Source organism: Bombus terrestris, chromosome 4 (assembly GCF_910591885.1).
Source record: "Bombus terrestris chromosome 4, iyBomTerr1.2, whole genome shotgun sequence".
Lineage (NCBI taxonomy): Eukaryota > Metazoa > Arthropoda > Insecta > Hymenoptera > Apidae > Bombus > Bombus terrestris.
In genome coordinates, this window is record NC_063272.1 from 6921348 (window position 1) to 6946079 (window position 24732).

Consider the following 24732-nt stretch of genomic DNA (forward strand, 5'->3'; position numbering starts at 1 on the left):
CGTCTTCGCGCTTCTTCTTGATTATTTGTTCGCCATATGGATGCTTTTGTGAGTTTAGATGAAATTGTTTCTCTTTCTTCCTGCATATTGGTTATTCTTGCTTAGTCGCTTCTTTCTTTGTGACGTTTTATGGTTTTATGGAATAGCATAAAGTAAAGAAATAGCGATAAGTTTTGGTGATACTTTGTTATGTAATATATTTGTTGTAACATGTTCCGTTGTTTTATTATGATACAGCATTTTTATGGATTTGCGGAAAATTTGAGGGTGCAAAAATGCACAGCATTTATTCAAAGTACTTGTACGTTATAATATATGGTAGGAAAAACGAATGTCTACCTAGCTTTCGTTCTTTGAATTGTGTTGATAAAAATGTACATTTATGGACGTAAATATTAAAGAAATCATATAAGAAAACTAAATAAATAAAAAAGATGAAAAGATATAAACAAGCTGAAGAAACGTAAGATGACATCTACAAAAATGAAAGTATAGTTATTGAAGAAAGAAAAGATTTACAATAAAACGGAATATTCTGCATGGCATAATTTTTATATTTTCGTCTTTTATCCCTATTTTCCTTCTCTCTCGATCTTCACTCTGTCCTTGAACGTCTTGTAAAAAGTATACGAGTCTCGCTAAAAGTCTACAAACTTATATCTGTCAATGTTCTCTCAATTTATGATACACTTTCTTTCTGCTTCAATGTTGAATATATCTGTTTTAGAAGAGATACTGCTTACTGGTTTTTTTACCTTATCTTTTATCATGCCTTTCTTCATGAGTGTTTTACTGAAGATACTACTCGTTTAAGCTGTCACTTATTTTCGTGGAAGAGCTACGTTTCATTTGACCGTTATTATCTCTATGTTGCTTTTCCGACGATTTTACGACGTCTTTTACTCCTTTTCTGTTTCTTTGTGACGTTGGAATTCTCTTTAGCAGTTTGTTTTCAGCTACGAAAGTACTTTTATTTCGTTGCACGAAATTTCTACATGCCTCTATGTCTTTATTCGATATATTTTATCGACGTTAAAGTATAAAGAAAAGAAGACTAAACAATTAGCGTATTATTCTACGGTCAAAGGAAAAATCGTCATAACGAAACATTCGTAGAACTTATTCCAACATACAATTCATTCTCTACATAGTCAGATTCTCATTTCATTTCTGACCTCAGCGGTTTCAAACATCCTTTTAGAGCGTTTTTCTACACTTCCTTTTTTAATCCAAATGTGAAACAAGAATCATGGACAAGTCTCGTTTTAGTAGTCCGTAGTATTTAAATGTTTAATACGATCTCAATAGCTATTGTTTGCCCTTCATTACACAAAGACCTCATTAAACAGCTCGTACTTGCAGAATATTTCAATGAAATGTAGTAAAATTACATTTCATCTCTCAACTTTCATAATTCTAAAAGTACGGATACTACAAAAGGACGTCACGTTTTAACGCAATCGTGCTTTGAAAATATTTCAACACCAAAATTCCATTCTGTCCTCCATAATTTAAAAGGCACCGTAGAACTACATTTTAACAGCTGATACGTAAAATATTCCAACGAATTGCAACATGTCGCTCATCCTCGATAATTCCACAACAGCAAACCTTTTCCTACTTAATCTCCTTCTTGTCAGATCCTGCGCGTTTAATTACCACTACCAAGTTCCTAACGCGTTTCCTATTCATCTTCGTTTCTCTTTTCCAACCCAGCGCCATTTCTTCGCCATTTTTACAACTCGCCATTTTCCGCTCGAACAACCCGAAATTCTTTCCATTTCCACTTCTTCCTGATAATAAAATACATTTAAACACTTGTGTTCCTCTCAGACACTTTTGTTTAGTACTCCCACCCTCGTCGACGCCTTAACCCTTTGTTATTTCCTCGTTGATTCTTATCCCCTTTCTTCTTATGACCCTTTCTTCATTTTCCTTATTTCTTTTCCTTTCTTTTCTTCTTTTTCCGTTGATTCGTAATTTGCCGCGGAGAAGCTGCAAGCGCCGCATCCAGCTCGATGCGCCGGCAGATACGACCTTTTGCGAGATCGGCCCGCTCCTTCTTCGGGAGTAATAAGATCAAAAAGCCCGTCACTGTTACACCGGTGGAAAGTTCCCGTCTCCGCGAGGCATGTCTCGCCCCCTCTCGCCTCGACAGGGTGGCTTCACCCAGAAAAAAATGTGTTGCTAAAGGTACATCATGTTTTCGTGCATCTCTTCTCAATTTAGTTCTTTCGTTGGATGATATATAAACTCGGTACGTTAAAATGCACACTACTGGCCGTAAATATTTATTAGGATGTCTACTGGTTACATTTGTCGCAAAATTCTATCAAATTTTAGTACATTTACTATCTTCCATTGTACGATACGCGTATGATGGAAATGGTAGGGTATATTCACGATGTGATAAATATTTAATTTGTATTAAATATAGAAATGATCAATGATAGTACTTACGACTAGCGATGTAGATTCGAGTTTTTTTTTTAAATACTATTTGTTGTCGTTTATGGGGAGTATTTATAAGTTGGGATATAGGAAGTGCATAAAGGAAGGAAATGATTATTTTAAGTAATTAAATAAATGTTTTATATTTAAATACTTGAAGTTTTTACAAACGAAAGTCAATGACCAGTTCTCGAAAAAGCCACGTGAAACTGGCTATAGAACAATTTAGCGAGCTGCTTAATATTTTTCAGTGAAAAACTGGGTCGATCTTCTTAGTCCATCATTAGTATTCTTGCATACCTTTCCCTGAACAAGAGTTTTGCCAACTTTTTCGCTGCTTCGTGATTAGACGTTCGTTGAATTGGTTTAAGAGAGGAATTTATGAACGAAGAAAAAACAAACTTCTTTCTGTAATTTATTTTACCTCGAGGCTATAAAAATACGTAGCTTAGTTAGAAATAAAAAGATTGCAAAATTGTGTAATGTTGCAATCGTGTAAAATGCAACATTAAGATTATTAATTCGATCTTTCGCAAAACATGGAATTTAAAAGTTTATCTGAAGAGTAACGTGGAACATATTCTAGCTATTATTAAGCTCTGTATATGTTCGTTACGTAGCTCGGGAAAGCAACTCGCTAGTTCGCAACTTCGCGACGACAGTTTTGGTGAAAAGTTGCAACTTCATCGAACATCAAAGCGAAAGCCGATTAACAACAAGGCTACGGTATATCAAAGGATCTTTAACGTCACGAAGTGCGTGAACGTGCTTCGCCATTTCAATACTTCTTTCATTTCGCAATACACTGTCTGCGAAACCCCTGTACGTACGCTTTGAAATTTCAACGAAATCTCTTCTGTTGTAATCACCAACTTTCGCTTCTATAACGAATCGATATTTTTCGAAATTTCGAAAGCATTATTTACTGATACATTCTTCTCATTATCTACTCGTACCTAGATATTTATTTCAAATTGTTTATTATCGTGTCTAGTTCAAATTAATGTAAGTTACAACGGAGTACCTGCATTTGGTAGAAATATAATTCTTATAAATTTATTCGGCGTTTTTGTTTCCTTTTAAGCATCTACATTTCGTCGCAATACTATCATATATTTTTACATTTAAAATGAAACACATAAATGTCACGTACGTTATAACGAGTATAGAGTTTAAAGAGATTTTACGTTAACTGTGTGATCGCTACCAAACGATACTGCCATTCTCTCCGTTACAATTAATCCTCATTTATATACTCGTAGAATCATTCTCGGCCTTCCGAATCCTAAATATCGACTCCCAGCAAAACGCGACACTCCTCAGCCTCCACTTAACCAAACCGTGTAACTCTAGCGGATAACATCGCGAGTACAAGTTGAGCAAGCGTGTACAGGGCTTTAATCAGGAACAAACGCGTGCACGTCGCAACGAGTTCGGTAAAAATTCTGCTACAATTCCCCCGGAACGAGATTACGGTAATTACCTGCCACGAAGAGCAACAGTTTCATTACGGATAAGGCAGCGCGTGTATCCGGTGTCCATTGTCTCTCTCTTTCATTCGTGCGTCTCCTTCTTCTTCGCCTCTTTCTCTTTCTCTTTCTTCAGCAAGCTCCTCTGTGCTTTCTTCAATGACGGAACTGTCCTTGCAGAGGCTTCGTTCGCGTGTTGCATTCCGCTGCCCTCCGGAGAAACCGCATTATCATGCGTCAGCCAGTGAACGAACGAACGCGGACCTTCGAACATTGCGCTGCTACAGATGCCGCGATGGAATTTTAATGAGATCTTATCCGACGTTCTCGGTGAATCTAATTAAGGGTCGCTGAGGCGGTGACGGGACGTTGGACGGATGGTTGCGAGAGCGTGAGAGTTTCTAGGAACACGCGAATCGAACGAGTTCGTTGGAGGGCGGTTCGAAACGCTACCAAAGTGGATTATGGTCTGTTGCCAAGGTTTGCAAGGGTTTGGAGCTGGTTGCTCCGAATTCCGATTTCGCTTTGATGATTAGGAGAGTTCGAACGCTTGGTGTCTGCGCGTGGGAACGGGTTGAGAGCTAAAATAGGAATTGAGGTGGAAGAAAGAAGATTAGTGGAATTCTTTGTTTTCGTTTTTGGAAAGGTAGCTGTATAAAATTGTAAGACAGTTTCGTATGTATCTATATCGATAATAAAGGTGTAGATAAATGTATCAAAATAGCAACTCAAATAATAAAGTTTATATAAAGTTTGTAACACAGTTTGATAAAACGATTCTGTAAATTAGTACTTTGGCTTTTTGTCGATAACTAAATTTGTTAACTTCTCCGAATTTATACATAACAGATAAATAAATTTACACTTGTCAATAAGGAATATTAATCGATTATTAATTACACCTCTGAAATGACTTAGAGAAGAGTTTAAAAGCTTATTCTCGTAATGGTAAGAATTGTATTTAGTTACATTCAATAACACGGTAAAGGTAGTAGCAACTTTGAAAGTAAAGATGGATTACTCTATTGGAAGGAGGAGGATATAAATAATTGATAACGTCTTCGAGCTTGCATTGCTACTGCAGTATGGTTAGAGTGTTCGTTGCGTGATTAATTGCTTTCTAATCGCGGAGCGTTTCAAAAATAACTCGAGAAAGTTTATTCTCGATCCTGCAAGGCAATTACCTGAAAGTAATTATCCTTCGTGTAAGAAGGCAGCTGATTGTTTCTCATCGGCCGTAGAAATCTCCGTTTCAACGAAAGTATAAATTCTAGCATAATACTATCTGATAAACGTGTTGTCTGTCCTCTTGTCAAATTAATATTCTTATTGATAGCATTATATATTCAACAATTAAGAAATTATTTTTAGCATATAATTGTATGCCTTGACCCCTTTTCATCTGATATTTCGATGCTAATTCTCTGCTATTAACACTTCATTTCACACGACGTTCCTTTGATTTTATCTGAATAATGATCACGAAGCATAAAAAGGAGAGAAGATGAGAACGAAGGGGACGAAAAGGGTGTTCCTTATTACGCGCAGTTTCTTATTCTACGTAAAACCATTTAAACTCCTGCAATTTGCGATTTTAAGCGACTTATTCTTATTACTTTTCGTTCTTCGATACTGATCGAAGAGAACACGGTTCTTTCCTCCTCTGGTCGCGTTGATGCAAGCTCGTTAAGTTAACTGCATTTCCCAGGGAGAAGCGTAGAAAAGGGCATTGACTCGTTCTCGCAATTCGTTCTCGGTAAATCCCGTGGGTGAAACATTCAATCCCGTTACTCGCCATGAATTTTCACTCATTTAGCGTGTCCAGCAAACCGAGTTTGATAATATTTTTATATCATATTGACCGAAATTACATTTCCCTTTTCCAAGATTTACGCGATTTACAAATTGGTAGTTATAGATTCTGTTTCAGATTTATGTTCGAATATCATATTACCACGGGGTAGAGAATATATTAATTAAAATTTTAATTTAACGTAGATATAACTAAATCGAAATATATTTTTTTTAAACAGAATAGAAATACGGCGATATAATATAATCAATATGCAATTTTTACTGCTACTCTACAGAGTAGAAGTACTCCAAATAGCGCGATTATAAACCAAAATCGCTCTTTGTAGATCCAACCATCGCCGTAACAATATTTCAGATAAGATCACAGATTGCAGTAATAAACAAGTAAGATTCGAATCTAGACTATTTCGATTAATATATTTTCCTATTTTCGAACATCTCAAACTCGCAATAAAAATTCTTACTTGCTCGTGATATTGTCTAAAATAAAAAGAAAAGAAAAAACAAAAAGATGGAAAAGCAAGAATAAACGAGAAGCAATTACAAGTAACAAGAATCGGTGCACGAACGCTAGTGATGGAGGATTTAAAAATGAAGAGGAACACCAGGGAAATGGCATTTCCCTGGAAATTTTTTCGGGATTGTTGGGTGGTCGAGCACGTCCACGTACGTGTCCATTCGCGACGCGAATTTGCCTGGCTTTAAAGTACTTCCACCGGTCCAATTTTCCGCAAGAATGTGACACGTAGCAATCTTGGTAACCTCGGGGCCCCGGTGTACGATTTATTGGCTACCGAGTGTACCTTCGACGATTTATCTTCTTTCCCTCTCCCATCTCCGCTTCTTTCGCCCTTATTTCCTTCATACAACATTCTCTTTTTGTTTTTTCTTCTTTTTTCTTTTTTCACCGACTCGACTTCATTCTCACCTTTTTTCTTTCCATTTCCCATCTTTTTATCCGACTCTTCTGTCCCTCTGTTACTCCCTTCCTTTTCTTTTTCTTCCTTCTTTTCTCCCTTTTTCTTTTTCGTTAATACCTCGTCCTCTGCCTTTCTTCGTTCTTCCTTCGCATACTTTTTTTCCAGGTACTCGCCGGGTTTCATTCGTTTCCCTTAGTCTAACCCTTTTGTTGCTTCGCACGAGCTTCCGTTTTCTTCCGCAATTTCTTCCGACTTCTTTCCGAGCTTTCCCCAGTATCGTTTCTTCTTTTATCTTTACTCGTGTACTCGTTTCGAATCCTTGGTAGCCCTGTTTACACGCGTTTCATAATTTTCTACCGTTGTTACCGCGTTTGCTTTGCAGCCTTCGCTACTTTCTCCGATTCTTCGCTTTCTTCGCCAACAGCGGCGTCTTTTCTCCTCTCTTTTGTTTTCACATATTTTTGCTTCTAATCCGACTTAATTGGAAAATTCTCGATCGATTGATTTATTGTCTTCATCGTTGAAGTGTAAAATATATGAACTGCAGATTCAGTACATTGACTTAGATTTTCAGGTTTGCGAGATTTTACAAAAAGTTAACCTATCAGCGCTTAATTAAGAATTTCTATAATCATGATATTTTAGACTAATAAAGACAAGTCCATTCTAAACAGGTGGATTTGAATTCTTACGCAGATAAGCGTGACATAATTTATTTTTAATAGAAATGAGATAGAGATCCATGAATGAAGAAATGATACTTAACAGATTTCAAATTTACAAATTGATAAATAAAAAGTTAGACGATTTAACAAAAATGTCTCGTTCTATAAAAAATTCTAAATTGATTTATTTTGCAATTTGTAATTTTATATTTCCATATTTGATATTTCTTCATAATTCTCCATTTACAGTTTCATTTACGAGGATTATTTTGAATAAAACTTTTTCAACGTAGAGTAACGCTAGAAATAAAATTTGACTACGTTTGATTTCAATGTTTATGCCAAGTACAGTATAAAACGTAAATAATTACTACAGAGAAGAATTAAGCATATAGATTAAACGATCGACATTAAAATTAATGAATTACAATTACAATAGAATAGAACAGAATAGAATATGAAACGATGGAACTATTTAACTAAAACACTGATCCTCACTTACAACAACTTAAATAACCATCTCGACCCCCTCGAAAATCTTCCACAACCTGACGTATGCTATGAAAGCGTATTAACCTACTCCAATCCGATTCCAGCAACCCATCGTGGTAACCATCACTTCGAATTCAATTCACCGACCTGGTGTCCCAGAATTCAATACCCGAGGACTCGCAGCCACGATATTTCGTGCTATCGACAGTAGTCGACTTATCGAGGCTAATTAGATCTGAATAATTAAACGTAGAGATTTCCGAGAGGATGGCACGTGCAAACTGATACGTTCTAAGCGTTTGCGCTGTCTAGAGGACGAACAAGGATTAGAATTCCATAAACGTAGAACGTTTAATTGACAAGTTTTAATAGTGTATGCGTTATGGAGAGGAAGATGTTCTAGGAATTTAGAAATTTAAATTGTTGTCAGATGTCGTTGCTTGGATTTCAAACAGCGAAGGTTTAAACAAAATGGAAATCGCTTTCTGCGCTTCAGATTGATATGTAAATATTTTATTACCATCGAATAATTATTTACCAGTACGAACGAAAGAAACTATGTGTGAGTTTCGTTATTAAAAGAATCCTTGTTTTGGGTTTAGTTTTACCTAATAATAAAAGTAATCTTATTTAAACTATTTTAGTAATCTTATTTAAACTATTAGTCTTTCGAATCTACACATTGAGATTCTGAAATAACTAATAAGCTTTTGAAACACTTATGGCCGAATATTACAGCAAAGATTCCGAGATGTTCCAATTATTCCGATCCCAATAATAATTCGTCCAAAGTGTCGAAAACATTTTAAGGAGCATAAATCCGCGAATGTAAATCAAATAATTAACGAAGGCGGCGACTAGATCCTATGCATAGTTGACTAGCACGAAATCTGCTGCTAGAAACGAAATACTAGGCGATTAACCCCAGGCGGCAATTACTAATTATTACGGGTTCTGCTGGCGTAGCCTCGCGATAAGATATCAAAGGGCAGATGCAATTTACGTTTCCCGCGATTTTGCTTCTGTTTTCGTTCGTTCGCCGTGCATTTCATACCGCCTGCAGGGAAACGAAGGGGAACGAAGATTCCCAGCTGCTGTCTGTTGCTTTAATCGAGGTATCACCGCGATTAACGTGTAATTGTGGATCTGGATAAGACGAGGAACGTCGTTGATCCATCTTGAAAGGAATTCTCTAACGTTTAATCATTTTTGTTACATAAACTGCTTCGCGAACGTTTCAAAATCTGATTCTTTCGATAGGTGAAAATTTTTTACGATAACAAACTGGTTCCATTCTAATATTCTAGAATGTATTTCTATTTTATTAAATAAGTCCAGTATTAGATTTGCTACGCACTCATTTATTCGCGAATTCCTTAAGCGACTGAACGAACGATTTGCTTCAGCGCAAGTTATTCATAAATAATTCCATAATCCTTAAAGACTCTGGTGTCTGGACGAGCCGCGCGTTGCCGGTTTACCTGCAGACCCATAAAACCTTGATCCACTGCAATGATTAAATAATTAATTCTAATATATTGCAAGGATGATAATGCCCGTATCTCGATAAATAATAAATCGGTAAATCTCCGAAACAATAAGGCTGGAAGTATTCAAAGAACCAAAGAAAATGATAATACAAATGTTAAAGTTTTTTTAAATCACACTATTCTAATTATCTACTTTCCTAATATTTTAACGAATGGTAAATCAACAAATTTGCGGAAGACCAGATAAAAGTAATCGTAGCTTTTTAAATCACGTTGTCATGTATTCAACGTATGGATAATATCGCGTCCCTGGGAGACAAATCCTCAAAATTGGACTACTTTTCTCGCGTTATAACACAACGTTATACGACAACGAATGTTTAACAAATCACAAGACACAGAATAAAAATTATACAAATATCGCGGCTTTTTAAATCACCCTGTCACATATTCGTCGTGTATCATCGACTTCATAAAAGGCAAATTTCCAAAATTTAACATTCTGTAGGAGGGGAGAATCGCCAACGGAGCCGGGTACTGGACACACGGAGTATCGAAGAGCGCCGTGGTTCGTCCCGGGCCGCAAAAAGGAAAGAAAACCGGGGATCTGCAGGTGTAACGCCCGCAGCGACCGGGTGATAAAATGCGCGCGGACTCTCGATGCGAGGAAGGCCGGTGAAACCTCTCGCGATGCCCCAGGCTCGATAAAAAATGCAGTGATCACGTTTCGGCAGAGACTTTGGAATCTCCAATCTGCCTGTGTGCCTCTCTGATTCGCACATCGCGTCCATCCTCTATCTTTTTCTTCGTTCTATTCTCCGATCGATCGAAAGGCAATCGTTTCTTCAATGGTTTCTCGATGCACGACACAATTGCAGTGCTAAAGAAAGAATTGGACAAGCAGATGCTTCTGTTTTTGTTTTTGTTAAATGGATATCCGAAGCATTTGCAGCAGTTTTCTACAGTGATTGGAAAAAGTATTTGCTCAGATCAATATTTTTCAGTGTAGCATTTTTTTTTTCTTTATCAGGATCTACCCTTCGGTTTCGTAATATCGAATTTTTGTAGTTGTGTGGAAGTTGCATTAAATGATGCAGTTTAACGTAGCTAGATGTAATTGATTACTATGCAAATACTGTGACTGTTAAACTGGATGTGCAAGTGTAAATAATTGTTAAAAGTTTATTTGTGGATATATATTTTGATCTTCTATTACTTGTTTAATAAAGAATTTTTTCAATATCAACAATTACCAACTAAATGATCTTTCATTTTTATCTATTCGTTTATTTATTCTATTATACGCTTCTTCGTTATTTGCTATTTTCACTGCATTTACAAATTTAGAACCTCCAACTGTTAATTTGTTTCATACTACTTGGAACGTAATACTTGTCGATTCTTCTAAAATTCCCAGCAAATCTCTTTTTCAACTTGACACGTGTTCCGAATTTACGTATCGTTTAAATATTTAACAATTTCAAACTTATAACCTTAATAAAGACATATTAGTTCGTCTCTCAAATTATCAATCCATTAGCAATAAATTAGATCATGGTATCTACATTTGCAAGGAAACCAATGTGTAATTAAAATTGATTAATATCTGGTAATATCTAATCCCATAATTATAAAAGTTTTTGGTTAATTTAAATATATAATAATTTCATAAAAATCCCCAGTTGCTTTCAGCCGCATTTCCAGTTAAAGTCTGATCGCGTATGACGACGAAACAGCATATGAATATGGCAGCGAAAAGGCAAACGTGCCGAGAGAAAGCAAGGATATGTAGGCGCTATTGTTCTTAATTAAATATTTCATTGATAACGAGGGCTGATTTGTTAATTTGAAAATGCGATTATCGGCCGTTGCTAATCGAGATCACGATGTCATTGAAACTGCACGTAACGCGAAGTGCGTTTAATGCATATTGAAACGAAAATGCTTTTCATTGATGGTTGAGCAATTACGCTCTCGCGTCACTTAACAATTGCCATTGTCTTTAAATATCTCAGTATTTCTCTCTATTTAAATTCCTGTTCGAGCACACTCCATTTAGTTTCGCGTTTGATTTTCGTCGAAATAAATTAAAATTCATAACGAGGCTTACTTTATTTCTCCCAAAAAAAGAACGTCGCTTTGGAGCAGATTTTAGGAGGTTAGGAATTTTTTTATCGAACGTTCCTTTTTTTTTATTAAGCATTTAAAACCTCCACGGAGGCTTATCTATGTTGACGTTAGAATAATCTCGCAATTATAAATGTTTTTTCATATCGGTGTTTTTATAGAAGTTGTTTGCTGAATTTAGGATAAATAACAATTAATATTGCATTTTCCTCGAATTAAAGAATTTCTATTAACGAATACTGGTCACGAATTTATGGCATTTTTAACTTGATAACAAAATTGGTATTAACGGAAAACACAATGACAAAACACGAGATGAAAGACAAACATCGAACACTATACAGAAAACTGTTATCAATCTACCGAAGAAAGGAAAAAGTAAACCATTATACATGGTTCATATACATTCACCAGGAAATTATAATCCAAAGCTTTTGGGTTACAATATGCCTGTCAATAATCTAAAAATTCTGAAAAGCACACACACGAAGCTATACCCTCTTTAAAACTAAAATAAATAGAATTCCACTATAATAAATAAAATTCCATTACGATAAATAAAAATGCAAATAATAGAAAAGCCAAAAAATAAAACATAAACCTTGCGGCAAAGATCGATGTTTTACGATTTATGTTTAAATCTTTCATTTAACGCGACGATATACTACGAATTGCGATAAAACCGAGTCGAACTCAAGGAAACAACGAGCAATCGATAGAAAAATATGATCCATTTCTCTGATAGTCCATGTTTCTTCGTTGAACACAGTGAATTTCTCTTCGCAGCTGTCGAGAATTTCGAGTCGATGAGATCGAAGCAGCGGGACGCGAGCTGAAAACGCGCGGCTGCCGTCGTTGAAGGCTACTTAAAACGACCATTGAGCATTCGTCAGGGTGCTCGAATTACCCACAACAGGTGGCTCGCAAGTAAGTGCCTCCAGTGTGTTCGCACTCTCGCCTGATTTCACGTCATTCACCACCGTTTTCGATTTGAAAACCAATCGTCGATTATATCGGCGAAAACGTCGCGCTTCCTATGTTAAAGTTTCGGCTGATCGCAGAAATTGAGCGATCGCAACGTTACAATTTAATTCGCTCCTGTTTCGTATACGGATAATTTTCATTCGATACTATGACATTTTTAAGACGTTTGTTTCTCCTCGAAGTAGATTTTTTCGTTCAATGGTCGATTTGAGAAGTGAAAGTTCAACGTTTACAAGCGTCCGCTTAAGTTTTTTGTACTTGATAATTCGTCAATTTTATATTTTTAACTGTTGTCACGTACTTTTTAAACTTCGATTCGTATAAAAGAGTCGTACGTATATTCTAATTATTCGTCACGATCACTGATAAGATTTTTTAGCGTTCGCGCTATAAATCTTGTCGATATATATTTGATAGGGGAAGCTTGCCAGAATTACAACCAGCTGTAGTTTAAAAACATTCTAACCAATAATTTTATAACGTTTGAAAGTCGCTTTAAAAATATCCCCCTCAAAAAAAAAGAAAAAAAATTGAAATAAGAGAGGAAAGATCACTTTTTAGCGAGATATAATATTGTACACACAGCTCCGCCAATACGAGCGCAACATCTGCAACTCCGGGCGGCTTGTGGGAGTGCAGCAAGTGCCTGGACGAGATGCGGCTGATGCAGAGGCTGGCGATCAGCGGACTCTTGTCCGTGATACTGATCGTCCTTCTGACCAGCACGTTCGTCACGCGTCGCGACTTGGCAAATGTCGTCGAACGTGGTGTGGCGCCGGAAGAGCGAAACGAACAGCAAGTAAATCCAGCCTGGGTACAGAGCAACGTGGTTCCGGGCCAGGATGAGCCGAAACCCGAAGATAAGGATCGACGACCGGATTTCAAGCATAGACAGGTCGAGCCATCCGCGGTTGGACCCCCGCCGATTTCTGTACCCGGACCCTACGTCATTAGATCGCCTAATCCACCTCTGGATGACGTGACTAATCAGCGCCGCGAGAAGATCAAAGAGGTAAGCGGTTCAACCGTGCTTCCCTCTATTTCTCTCTTTCTCTGTCTCTCCTTTTGACATACTCCATTTCCGCATCGTATAACAGATAGTAATCGCCAGTTTCGCGATGATAATTACTGCTATGCCTTCGAATTGCCTACGTGCTTCGATGTGATGGGGTAAGAGGTTTTATAGATGTCTTTTGGAATTTTTATTTTCGAGAGAAATCGAGAGGTCTGTCGGGAGTAATTTTTATTTCGAGAGCTGCTTACGAATGAGGAGCGCGGCTTCTTTAGGCGTTCAGTGAGTCTTTGGATTTAACTAACGATATAATGCAATCAGGTAAGAAGTATTATATATATTTTTTTGAAAAGAAATCGAGAGATCTGAATCGAAGTTCGTTGCTTCTGAACGATGAGTGAGATCTCGAAGGTTTCAGCGTGAGTTTGAGTTCGATTAACGATAGAGCGCGACGGGGTGAAAGGTTATGTAGCGATTTTTTGCGAAAAAAAATTCAGTGACCTGCCACGAGTAATTTGATTCCGAGAGTTAGAATGACTAATGGTCTTTTTGTGAATGGATTTCAGTGTGAGTTTGAGTTTAATTTACGTTTCAAACGAGATCAGTCTTAAATATTTTGATAATTTTCCGAGGACTGTTCAAGTTTACCTAAGCTCTCTTACGTGTGCTAATATTTATGAACAGTGTATACGCGATCTCAAACTCACCGAAGAGTCACCCACATTAGACATCAGCTTTTCCAAGTTAGCGAGGTAAGAGATTACAGAATTAAGTTTTCATTGAAATTGCCATTTCCAAGTCGCATTACCATCAGACACACCGCAAGTAGGTAGCGTGGTAAAGCGCTCTACATACCACGAAGCATCGTTAACGAGTGTAAAAGAGAGAGGAGGTAAGTCAAAAGGAGGCGGCAACTTTCTCCTCGTTGAATCTCTGTGTACGAGTAATTGGATAAAGGTGAGTAATCTCGGTCTACGTCTTCTGCTCGTAATACACGTAATTTTTGGAACGATACCAGGACCCGGTATAACTGAAATTATCCGTCATTTCGTGATGCAGTAATTGAAGCCCTGCCTCAGCCTCAAAACGTTCATTTCGGATGCTGGCAGTGATTTAACGATTACTTAATTTCCCTGTGGCCCGAGTTTTTACATCGTGCGATGCTTCCGCCTCCGTTTAAGGGGAGAAACCAGCAATTCGACGTTCAAACAGAAAACGTCGTTCTTTACTGTTCGACACAGTATAATTCCGAACACGTGGTTTTGCGATCGGAGTTCCGGTGGAAATAGACGAGATATCGGCCTCTCGAACGTGCTCGTTTAAAACAATTTACTTCCACCGAATGAGCGTTTGCGTTACGATTAAAGAGAATTTTTATCAGCAACGTGCAATTTCTTGATCCGAGTGTTCATTCTCGTTACGTTTCACGGTGCGGTATGCGGTTAACCAAAATCGAAATAATCGTCGTTCTATTTTGTTTTTATTGTTCGACGATATCGTGAATCTGTATGCAGGTACATAATAAAAGTACAAAATAAAATTGATAAATGTAAACCATAGTTCTCCTCAAAAACGATGGTGGATTCGTAAAAATCGTTTGTACATCAGAATCTAATCGCTTTTAAGTTAGTCCACTCGTTCATTATATATTCTTGTTCGTTGATTCTTGTTAAATAGTGTTCGTTATACCTTGAATATGAGACATTTGACCAAAGATACGCACGATTTGAATTTCCAATTTAAAAATTTTCTTCTTTCCTCAAGCAGCGACGTAAAATTAACGGTTCAAATCGTCTTGTACTTTTGATCGTTCCGCGTCAAGAAGATATTTTATTACGTCGTTATATCATCTTTTTCTGCTATAAACTGTTACCACTGAATGTTTTTTACTTTTTTTTTCGTTCGTAATCACAGAGTAGAGAAAATACCAACAAAAATTTGATAAGGAAATTTTTACTCACCTCGGACCCTTTCGTATCGGATTGCAAGATTTTCAAGATTTTGAAGACCGAATTTTAATCTTTGTCCCGAATCCTCATGAATCGGAGCAGATGAAATTTTAATAAAATTTGATAAATTTTAAATGGTAAAATTTGGCGATGCAAATATTTGCACAATACATCTAATAGTAGTAATTGGACTGCGTAAAGATTTATGGATGCATCTGATATGAGAAAATATGAAGAATTTTCAGAATTCCCATGAATATCACTAGTAATCCTTACAGTTAATGCTACGTTAAACACCGAATATTCTCTCCTTTTGCATCCTAAACTCGAGTATTCGGTCCCTTCTCACGTTTCTAACACTGGAAACTCAGTCACCAGCTATGAATATTCATATGAAATTATTGATTCATACCTGTTCTCACAGTACGGAATAAACATCGGAATTTAAACATCGTGCACGATGTAAAGTTATTCCAAACTTAAATTTATTCAAATAAAATTTTGTTTTTTATTTCGAATTGAATTTGTTTCGTCATCGTGTATGCGTCATCGTGAAACTTGTAGTATCTTGATAGTTCTATAAACTTATATTTATTTATTTCTTTTTGCAAAGATCTACATATATGACACATCATATTTATATTATATCACATTATTTTACGTCCAGGGAAATTCTATAACGACGAGCGTAAATATGTCAAATTCAGCTCAATTTAATTTATTCTTGTCGCTCGAAATAAAAATTCAGGCATTTCTATGTTTATGTCTTAAAATACGAGAAATGTATTTTTGAATCCTATATTATAGGAGAAGAAATAGAAATTATAAAATTCAAGATATCGAAAATTCTCGTCTTTAATTGTTATACATTTATGGAAAGTTTAAAGATGCAGAAACTTATGCACATAACACAAATACAAAAATATGAAACATGCAAATATGTAAATAATTGAATAGGTGAAACGAATTTCTACTAAGATCGAATTCTTCAATTATATTCATCAAAACATAAATTTCCATGAATATTTGAATGTCTAAAATTCGAAAGCTCTAAAATGGAAATTCTCGCGACAAAATCAGAAGGAAAGCACGAACACTCCGTCTTCAGATCGTTCTTTGCAAACTCGAAATGCATAATCGGTGGCTTCTGCGGATCGAAATAGCGCGTAAAATTGGAACGGTCGTGAAATTACGTTTGACTAATCCACTATCTCGGCCGATCTTTCGTGTTATTTTCTCAGCTGTCTCGTTTCGCCCTCGTGTTCTCATTTTCTACGCGGCCAGACTACTCGTATTGGCCAGACACCGCGGGACAAAGGATTCATCGATTTCCCTTTGCGATTCTCTTTAATTTCCGCCCTTTTTGTCGCGTCGTCGCGGGACTTCAAACGAAACCGCAGCAGCCGACGTAGAAGTCACCGAAGTTCTCCATCATGTTCGTTCAACGTCTGCACGAAATCATCGAAATCTTTTGCCGGATTGAGCTTGGTTCTCTCCTTGATTGAATTTAAAACAAATGCAGAAACGAAAAGATACTTTTACGTAGCTTCTTGGACTGATAGTTCGGCTCGGTAAGAAGAAATTCATCTTGAGATAAAAAGTGAAATAATCAGAAATCATATTGGTCGTTTCTATAAATTGAGAGGCAGAAAAATGTAAGAATGTAACAAATGTCGTTTTTTAAGATTTATTTTGACAGTTGCGATTTTTTTTATATAAATTTGTCGCAAAAACCGAGTTTAGTAAATCAAGGAAGCAAGTGACTCTGGAAGAAATTCAACACTATAGTCGTGCATTTATTATAAATAATACAAATCACATATGTGTTAGATTTAATGAAATTCGTTAGTGATTTTATAACTTATAGCAATCAAACAAGTACGTCATACTTTTAAATAGAGTTTCTTTAATAAATTTATAGCTGTACGAATTTTTTCGTCCAAGGATAGCCAGCCAATTTTAACTCGTTTATTGGTACAAAAACATCGTGACGTGCAAGATCAAATTTGGAAACGCAGATTTAGTTAACGAAGATTGACATCGTAAAGTAGGAGATATTTAATAAATGGACGTACAGATTTTCGTAGAATATCATCGAAAAATGAGGTACGTGTTCGTACGTATTCATTTTTGTCGCATTTGATTTTCTAGATCGCTTTCTTAATGTATTTATAATAGTTTATTCAATCATATTATAAATTACGACTCATAACGTGCTGTCATCCGTAGCTATGAACATTACAAAGCTATGAACATTATAACATTACAAAGAATAAAATCATTGCAATTCAATTTATCCATAATTCTCAAATCAAAATACGCCTTATCCAAAGTAACTCAACTATTCAAACACTTTAAAACTATATCAAGAAGAAAAGTAAAAATATTGTAGTATCGTGGACGAGGGGGCTGGGGGTGTCGTGCGGATTGTAAAGAAGCGGTTGCTGAGCATGTGCGTAGTGAGGCTAAGACAAAAGACAAGAGGTTGCTAGGGGATAATAAACGAATTAACAGCAGTATGAGTTGAGAAATTAGAGAGTGCAGATTGTGTTGTGGAGATAGTGTTGTTAGCGTTGTGACGAGAATTGTTAATTAATTATTTAGTTGTTTTAATTATTACACGTTTGTTGCAATTAGTTCATGTTAAATAACCATTGTTTTCTGTTTAATTAACATCTGTTTGATCCATTTATCATGTCCATTTATCACTAATTATGAGTTTACGATACTACAATATCGAATATGAAAAGAATCGGCAAAGCTACGTAACGAGTTTCAAGGTGAAGCTGCAACAGAATGTCAAAATTGATTGGATTAGAGAAGTCGGATGTATAACGACTTGCCGTGTGTAATTAATTTAGCAAAGAGCAGTAAACTGGATATCCGCGATAATTCTGTTCCCGGAGCAAGATCCGTGCGATAATGAGTCAATCACATCAAGGCTGTTTGGAACATTGCCGGAGCGATTATCCCTTTGAAAGCTCGTCCGTCTTTCTACTTCCCACCCCCTGCCCTCTTTTCCCCATAGTTGTCCCTATCTGTCTTGTTCCCTTGTCTGTATGCACAGCTCGGTTCCCGTGTCTCTGTGCACAGGTTCTGTTCCTATAAATCTATTTCGACCGGCTGATTATCATTGTTCGCATTAATCCCTTCTGGACGATAGATTTGTCTGAAATTCTGCTCTCTAATTGAAAGCCATGCATAGGAACCGCTAGATACCGGCAGTCTCCATGCTTAATACGCTTCAATCGATGGAATGTGGCTAAATTATACATACGATCGCTTCAGATTATTGTCGATGATTTTGAGGGAAAGCCAAGAAATTCGGAGTCTTCTTTCGCGGATTTGGTAAATAAGATCGGCGGCCTGCTATCTGCATTTTCGATCGGTAATTTAAAGAAATTTTTCGTCTTTTCTGTATTTAAACCTTGCTTTGTTTAAAAAAAAAAAAAAGGAAAGAACACTACGATGAAACGTAGCAATAGAAAAGTATTGAATGATATTGTAAAAACTTCAAGAAGAATATTCAAGAAGTTCGGGGGATTTTTCTAAGATGCACAGTTGTAAAAAGGGAAAATTGACGGGCTTGAACGATACAGTATGCAGACGACGAGGCGATAGTAAAAATAAGATTTCCAACAGAGGGTTGGGTTGCGGTTAATCCTTTGGAATACGACCGGTGGCATGCACATAGAAAATTTCGTGGTCTCTGTGGTTTTTGATGATTTTGGGGAAAATGAAATAAAGCAGGAGTCTATCGAAAGATACCATAATATATGGAAAGCAAGATTAATTAGAGCGTTATCGTTTAATTACGACTAATGTCAATAGACACGGAGATTTGCGAAGAAAGAAAACGGAAAGCTCATGAAATATGAAAATAGCTGCTTTCAGTGACTGATATCAATATTTTAATCGAGTTTGAAATGCAGGAATTACATGTTGATATCGATTCTATTTGAGCTTTTAAACACAGCGAGATGAGTGAAATATCGTTTTGTATTACCTGTTTTATGATTGCTTTATGTACCATGCGAATAATTACAGTTTTGCGTTTGTTCTGTACTTTTTTTCTACAAAATAGATATTTGAATTTGTGCGTGAACGTGTGTATTTATATGTGAAAATTCAGAGAAACTTGCATTTCAATAATAAATTCAACAACAATTTCGTCTTTGATGGGTATTCTATTTATATAATTCATTATTTTATTTAATTAATTATTATATAAATATCGATGCTATTTTTAAATCGATTTAAGAGGAAAATTCGAAAAGGAATTCACCCGTAAAGACGAAGATAGAATCGCAATTACCGAAGAATCGTCGTAATTAAGTAAATAAATGAGTTCGTAACATTACGCTAAATGAAGTAAACCGAAGTAGAAATATCTGCTTAATGGGCATACAGAGTAAGGTGGGAGGGGGGAGGATATCAAAAGAAAGTTCCATTAAAAAGTACGCGAAAGTAATTTACACGAATGGAAAGGTTGAAGGGTGACGTGGCAAAAATAGAGTTGAACGAACGAATATCGTTGAAAGTGTCAATTGAGTGTACTGATGCGTTTTCCCTATGATGCATCGGAATACCAATCGACAAATCTTGCTTTCTTGATTTAGAATTTAATCGACTTCCATCCGATCCTCTATATCCAGTCGATTCTGGGTTTATCAAAAAACGATCAACCCGCGCTATTATCCAGTTTATCGGGCCGATTTATTGAACTTGGTTACCTCTCGTATCCGTAGGATATTTTTTAAAGGATACTTTATTTTTCTTCAAACAATACATTGAATTTCAACTGCTTTGAACAAAACCTTATGACCTACTACTTATCGATTCACAAATACTAATCAGAGTCGATATATACAAATACTCTAAACATCATTAACAAATTTTTGATTACATATTTTTATACACAGAGTAGCGGACAGAGGAAGGTTTATAAAATATGGGATATAAACATGTAAAAAGGCACGATTTTCCGAAAGTTAGTTTAGAGTTATATCTAATAAGAGCAATGAATAAACAAAACATATACCACAGAATATATGACTTATACCAATGTATGAATAATTTTTAGTATAAAGTTACTAAAATTCCTAGCGTATCAATTTAAAACTTTCTTTTACCCGTCACTGTATACAACAAAAACTTGTTACATAACAATCTACGAAGTACAACTTGCCACTTATCAATTCACTGACATTGTTAGTGACCATGTAAATTATTGTGCCAAAAAAAACTCGTAATTATCCTTTTCTGCTCCCAATAAATACTTCTCTAACTTGGTTCAAATTTCATTCACGAAACTCCCATTCGTCCTAAAATCGCGAATAAATTCTATCTGTTTCTTTTTCCTTTTCCATTTTAACCGAAGCTCAATCCCGTTTCGCAGTCTAATAGCGTGTTATTTTTACGATCGTAGGATATAATTAGTTCTGTAATTGGATCCCAGGAACACATAGTCGCGAATTCTCCGCGGTAAGCTTTGCGAAACGTTTTGGAGCTTCACGCCGTTATATACGAGAGCTTATAGATCTCCCGGTTGGTCGAGGTACACATCGTTCATTCCGAACGAAGCAATTTGCTTTGCGAGTGGACTCGCGTAATTCACGAAATGGGTAAACCACGTTCAGGATAGATCTCGATTTACTGTTCACGCCTGCATCTTGAATAGATCCTGTTTACGGGGGCCGATCGTCGCGCGAATAAAAACCCACCCTCATTTAACTTGCTCCCGGTGATTACTCGACGTTTTCGATTATTTTGAATATAGATTGCTTGTTTAAGGGAAAATTTGCCCCCGGTGTTCCACGAGATTAGGCCAAGTGTTTGCTAACCGAAACGAATTTTAAGTGTTTCTTTTTAACGTTATAAACATTCGTGTAGGTTTTGTTAAATTTACGGCGCAATGTTGCCTTTTCTTGTTAATTCGAATTTTATTGAAACGTAAAATTGTACAATATAAAATTATGATCTTCGAACAGTGGAGGCGTTAAGTGCAAATTATTTTCATACTTTCCAATGTTCCTTTTCGAATCTTATTTTTATTTGAAGTGACGTATCTTAAACTAAATATAAATGTAATTTCTGATACAATTTTCTTCTTCGTTCTTTCAAATTTTGTTTCGATATAGAAGTTCAATCATTTTTTAAGTGACTGTGAAGAGATCGAAAATAAAAGCTCGTAAATAGAAGCTCTATAACAATGTACATCAATCAAGCTTATTTATTCAATCGGCATAAACGTCGATAATAATCTTTTATCAAGTTCGTGGCGAAAGCTTCTTTCGTACGGATCAAAGAAATCTTAACCAATGTCTGACCCAGATTTCTGTAATAACAGAAACTCGCGTAACATTGTTCGAATGACGTCACAATCGATTCCATACGACGCAACGTCGATCTGATTACATTAGCCAAGGAGCGTCTCTACTCAAACGATCGCTAATCCCGACGTATTAGGGATCGTGCTTTAAACGTTGTCTCTAATTATCGGCAAGCATGTAAATCGTGTAGACCAACGTACCTATCTGCACGAGAATATACTGTTTCAATTCTATGGAAAACGCTTATGTCTCTAGACAATACTTGTATAGTAACTATGCTTTCAGAACATCCTACTGATACGTTCCTTTGTTAGAATTAACAACACGTTAATCAGCAACGTTATTGTTTTTACGAAAAGCACCTATTGAGAAGAATCGTTTATTTTCAAGGATAAAAGTTATTCTTAGCAGGATCTTTTAAAGGATTTTATTTTTTTATGGAGTTAAAAAGTTAGGAGAAACTTTGTGATTTAACTGTGACGAGTTGTACAAATAAATTTCATAAGAGAATTATACTTTTTCAAGATGGATTATTTTTATTGTTGGCGATTAAAGAGAATGATCTTGAATTTCTCAAAATTTGGTCATTTGTCACTAAACAACTTGGTATCTATCAGAAAAGTGAATTATCAGAAGGATTTTCGCATAGAAATCTTTGGAAGGAAGTTGCTTTGGTTTAATTTTGTAATCTAATTTTAAGCTTCAATTTTAGCTCGAATTTCATTAAATTTAACGTAAATATAAATTATTATAATTATTAATACGTTAATGAAAAGTAAAATAAAATTCTGAAAACTAATGAAGCGAAAGGATAGAATTGTCAGGATAGAAAAAAGGTAGGTTAAGTATAAGAGATGTAAAAAATAATAGAAACAAAAATTTCGGAAGTAAAAGAAGTCCACAAGAGTGGAAAAAACATTTCCAAGCATATGGAAAGAACAATATCTACGAGAATACGTAAATTCTAATAAATAATCAAAAATAATAAAAAGAAAAAAAACAAATACGAAGAATAATGTAATATGAGAACAACTGAAGCAACATAATCCTTGAAGCTTGTTCAATTTTACGGTCTCGCTATGTCGTGGAAACTATTCTGCCGTCAGGAGAAGCATCTTCTTCGAGTCTGATTACCATTTCCGGTGTGGGGAAGGCGCTTGGTACGCGCGATGATATTCGAACGAATGGACCTTCCGACAAAGTCGCATTGTCTGCCGAACGAGCGGGTCTGGTACAATAGAAGCGGTTCCTTTTAATGAGACGTTGGCTAAGGGAGAAACGATAGACGTCGGAAGAGGCGAAGGGTGCCGGATAGGTACAGGGTGTTGCATAAATCGCGAACATTGGTATCGGTTAATGAGAAATTCGATGAAGCACAAAGCTTACGTGAAATGTATGGTCGATATTCTATACGCTACCATGCAACCAGAATAAGCTGAAGGTACTCGATATCTACATTGAAGTTTATTCAGCCTGTGAAATTTGAAGTAAAGCTTGATGAAGTTCGTTTAGTCGAAGTTTAAACAAATAGAAATATATGGAATTGTAAGACATGCACAGAAACGTTTAATAGAATTGCGTTTAGTTAAAGAATTAATGTATTAGTTTAAATGATTATTCAAAGCGATATGAATTTATCATTGCTAATTTGGACCGATAAATATTATTAACGATATTTAATGTAATGTACGAGGTGCGTTTAAAACTGTATTTCGATGATCAAAGTGCGGGATGTTCTTATTTTTGTCGCGTAGAAGACACACGTGGGAATTTTGTAGATTCTCTGATATAGCCAAATGTACAAAATTTTGGGACGAGTTGAAAAACACATGTCTAGTTTCAGAAGAAAATAAAAAGGAATCTTCAATTAATTTAATTTCACTAAGCTAGATCTTTAATATTCTTATTTACATTAAAACACTTGCTTTTGTCGCAAGAATTTTACAGCTTCACTCTGCAAAAGGATAAATTAAAATAACCTGTCCACCAAGTAACGAAAGAAACATCCACCCAAGGCAACGTACCATGACAAGCAAAAAATGTCTCCATGAAACCCAAACCACCTTCCGTGTGGACTGCCTGGAATTCCAAACACTGCCATTTCTACCTTTTCACCCAAGAGCAACCCTCGAATCGTATCCCAGGCACGCAAGAACACCTTGTACATTTCCATCGTGGTACAAAGACAGAAACACCGGAGGACAGAGAGAAATCGCGTTGTAAGCGGTCCGTTGCAGGGAGCTTTCATTCACAGATCAAAGAATAAGATCACGGGTAAAATGGCGAGAAGGGTGTCGGTCGCCTGGGCGAAGAATAATTCACGCTATTAGCTGAAAGCACAATACCCGCGATTCAACCCACGACAATAAACAAAGACATAATTATAGTATACCTCCGGAGGGTCGTCGTCGACGTAGAATTCCGGTCCTTGCATCTTTTGCCTTCTCTGTCTCTGTTCGTCTTTGTCTATTTACAACGTTGGTTGATCCAGGCAAGAAACTGGTATGTCGAGTGTACTGTTGCTGGAAGAGAAATGGCAAGATTATAGATCAAAGTTTTATATTATATAGAATATAAATTATATTTTATATTTTATATAGAAAACACCCTACAAGAATCAAGATAATATTCTATATTAAGTATTTTGTTAAAATCAGAATAATATTCTACATTAAATTCCATACGTATATTCTATATTACATACTCTGTAGAATTTTGCATATTTTACACGAAGTATTTTACAAAACTAGTTCTGATAGAGCTCAAGCGTCCTGTTTCTTATTATTAGGTTGTGCGAAAGATGTCTTTTTTCGCAAACGTGTTTTTTGCAACAATGCAAGTCTGTGAAATGTCGCAGTGTTTATCTCAACAGAACAAAATCGATCATACGTAATTCGACAAACTAATATAAAACAAAAAATGTTGTGCGTCTATTATTTCCTCATAAGACGAAAGAAACTTTCCGGACAACCTAATATATTTTATTTTTCAAATTTTACATCTTTATTATAGATCTCTACCATATC

General features: G+C 36.1%; 1 protein-coding gene across 3 annotated transcripts in view; it reads left to right on the forward strand.

Annotated features, from left to right (window-relative positions):
* LOC100646409 (mannosyl-oligosaccharide 1,2-alpha-mannosidase IA) overlaps positions 1-24732 on the forward strand; it is a 702484-nt gene that overhangs the window by 521988 nt on the left and 155764 nt on the right. The window contains exons 2-3 of one of the 3 annotated variants that reach the window (XM_012308265.3): positions 12216-12356; positions 12999-13425. The exons of 1 other annotated variant lie outside the window; for it this stretch is intronic. In XM_012308265.3, the coding sequence (XP_012163655.1) occupies positions 13069-13425 (357 nt within the window). In that variant the 5' untranslated portion in view covers positions 12216-12356; positions 12999-13068. The remainder of the gene's footprint in view (positions 1-12215; positions 12357-12998; positions 13426-24732) is intronic. One more of the 3 variants, XM_012308266.3, reaches the window with a different exon arrangement.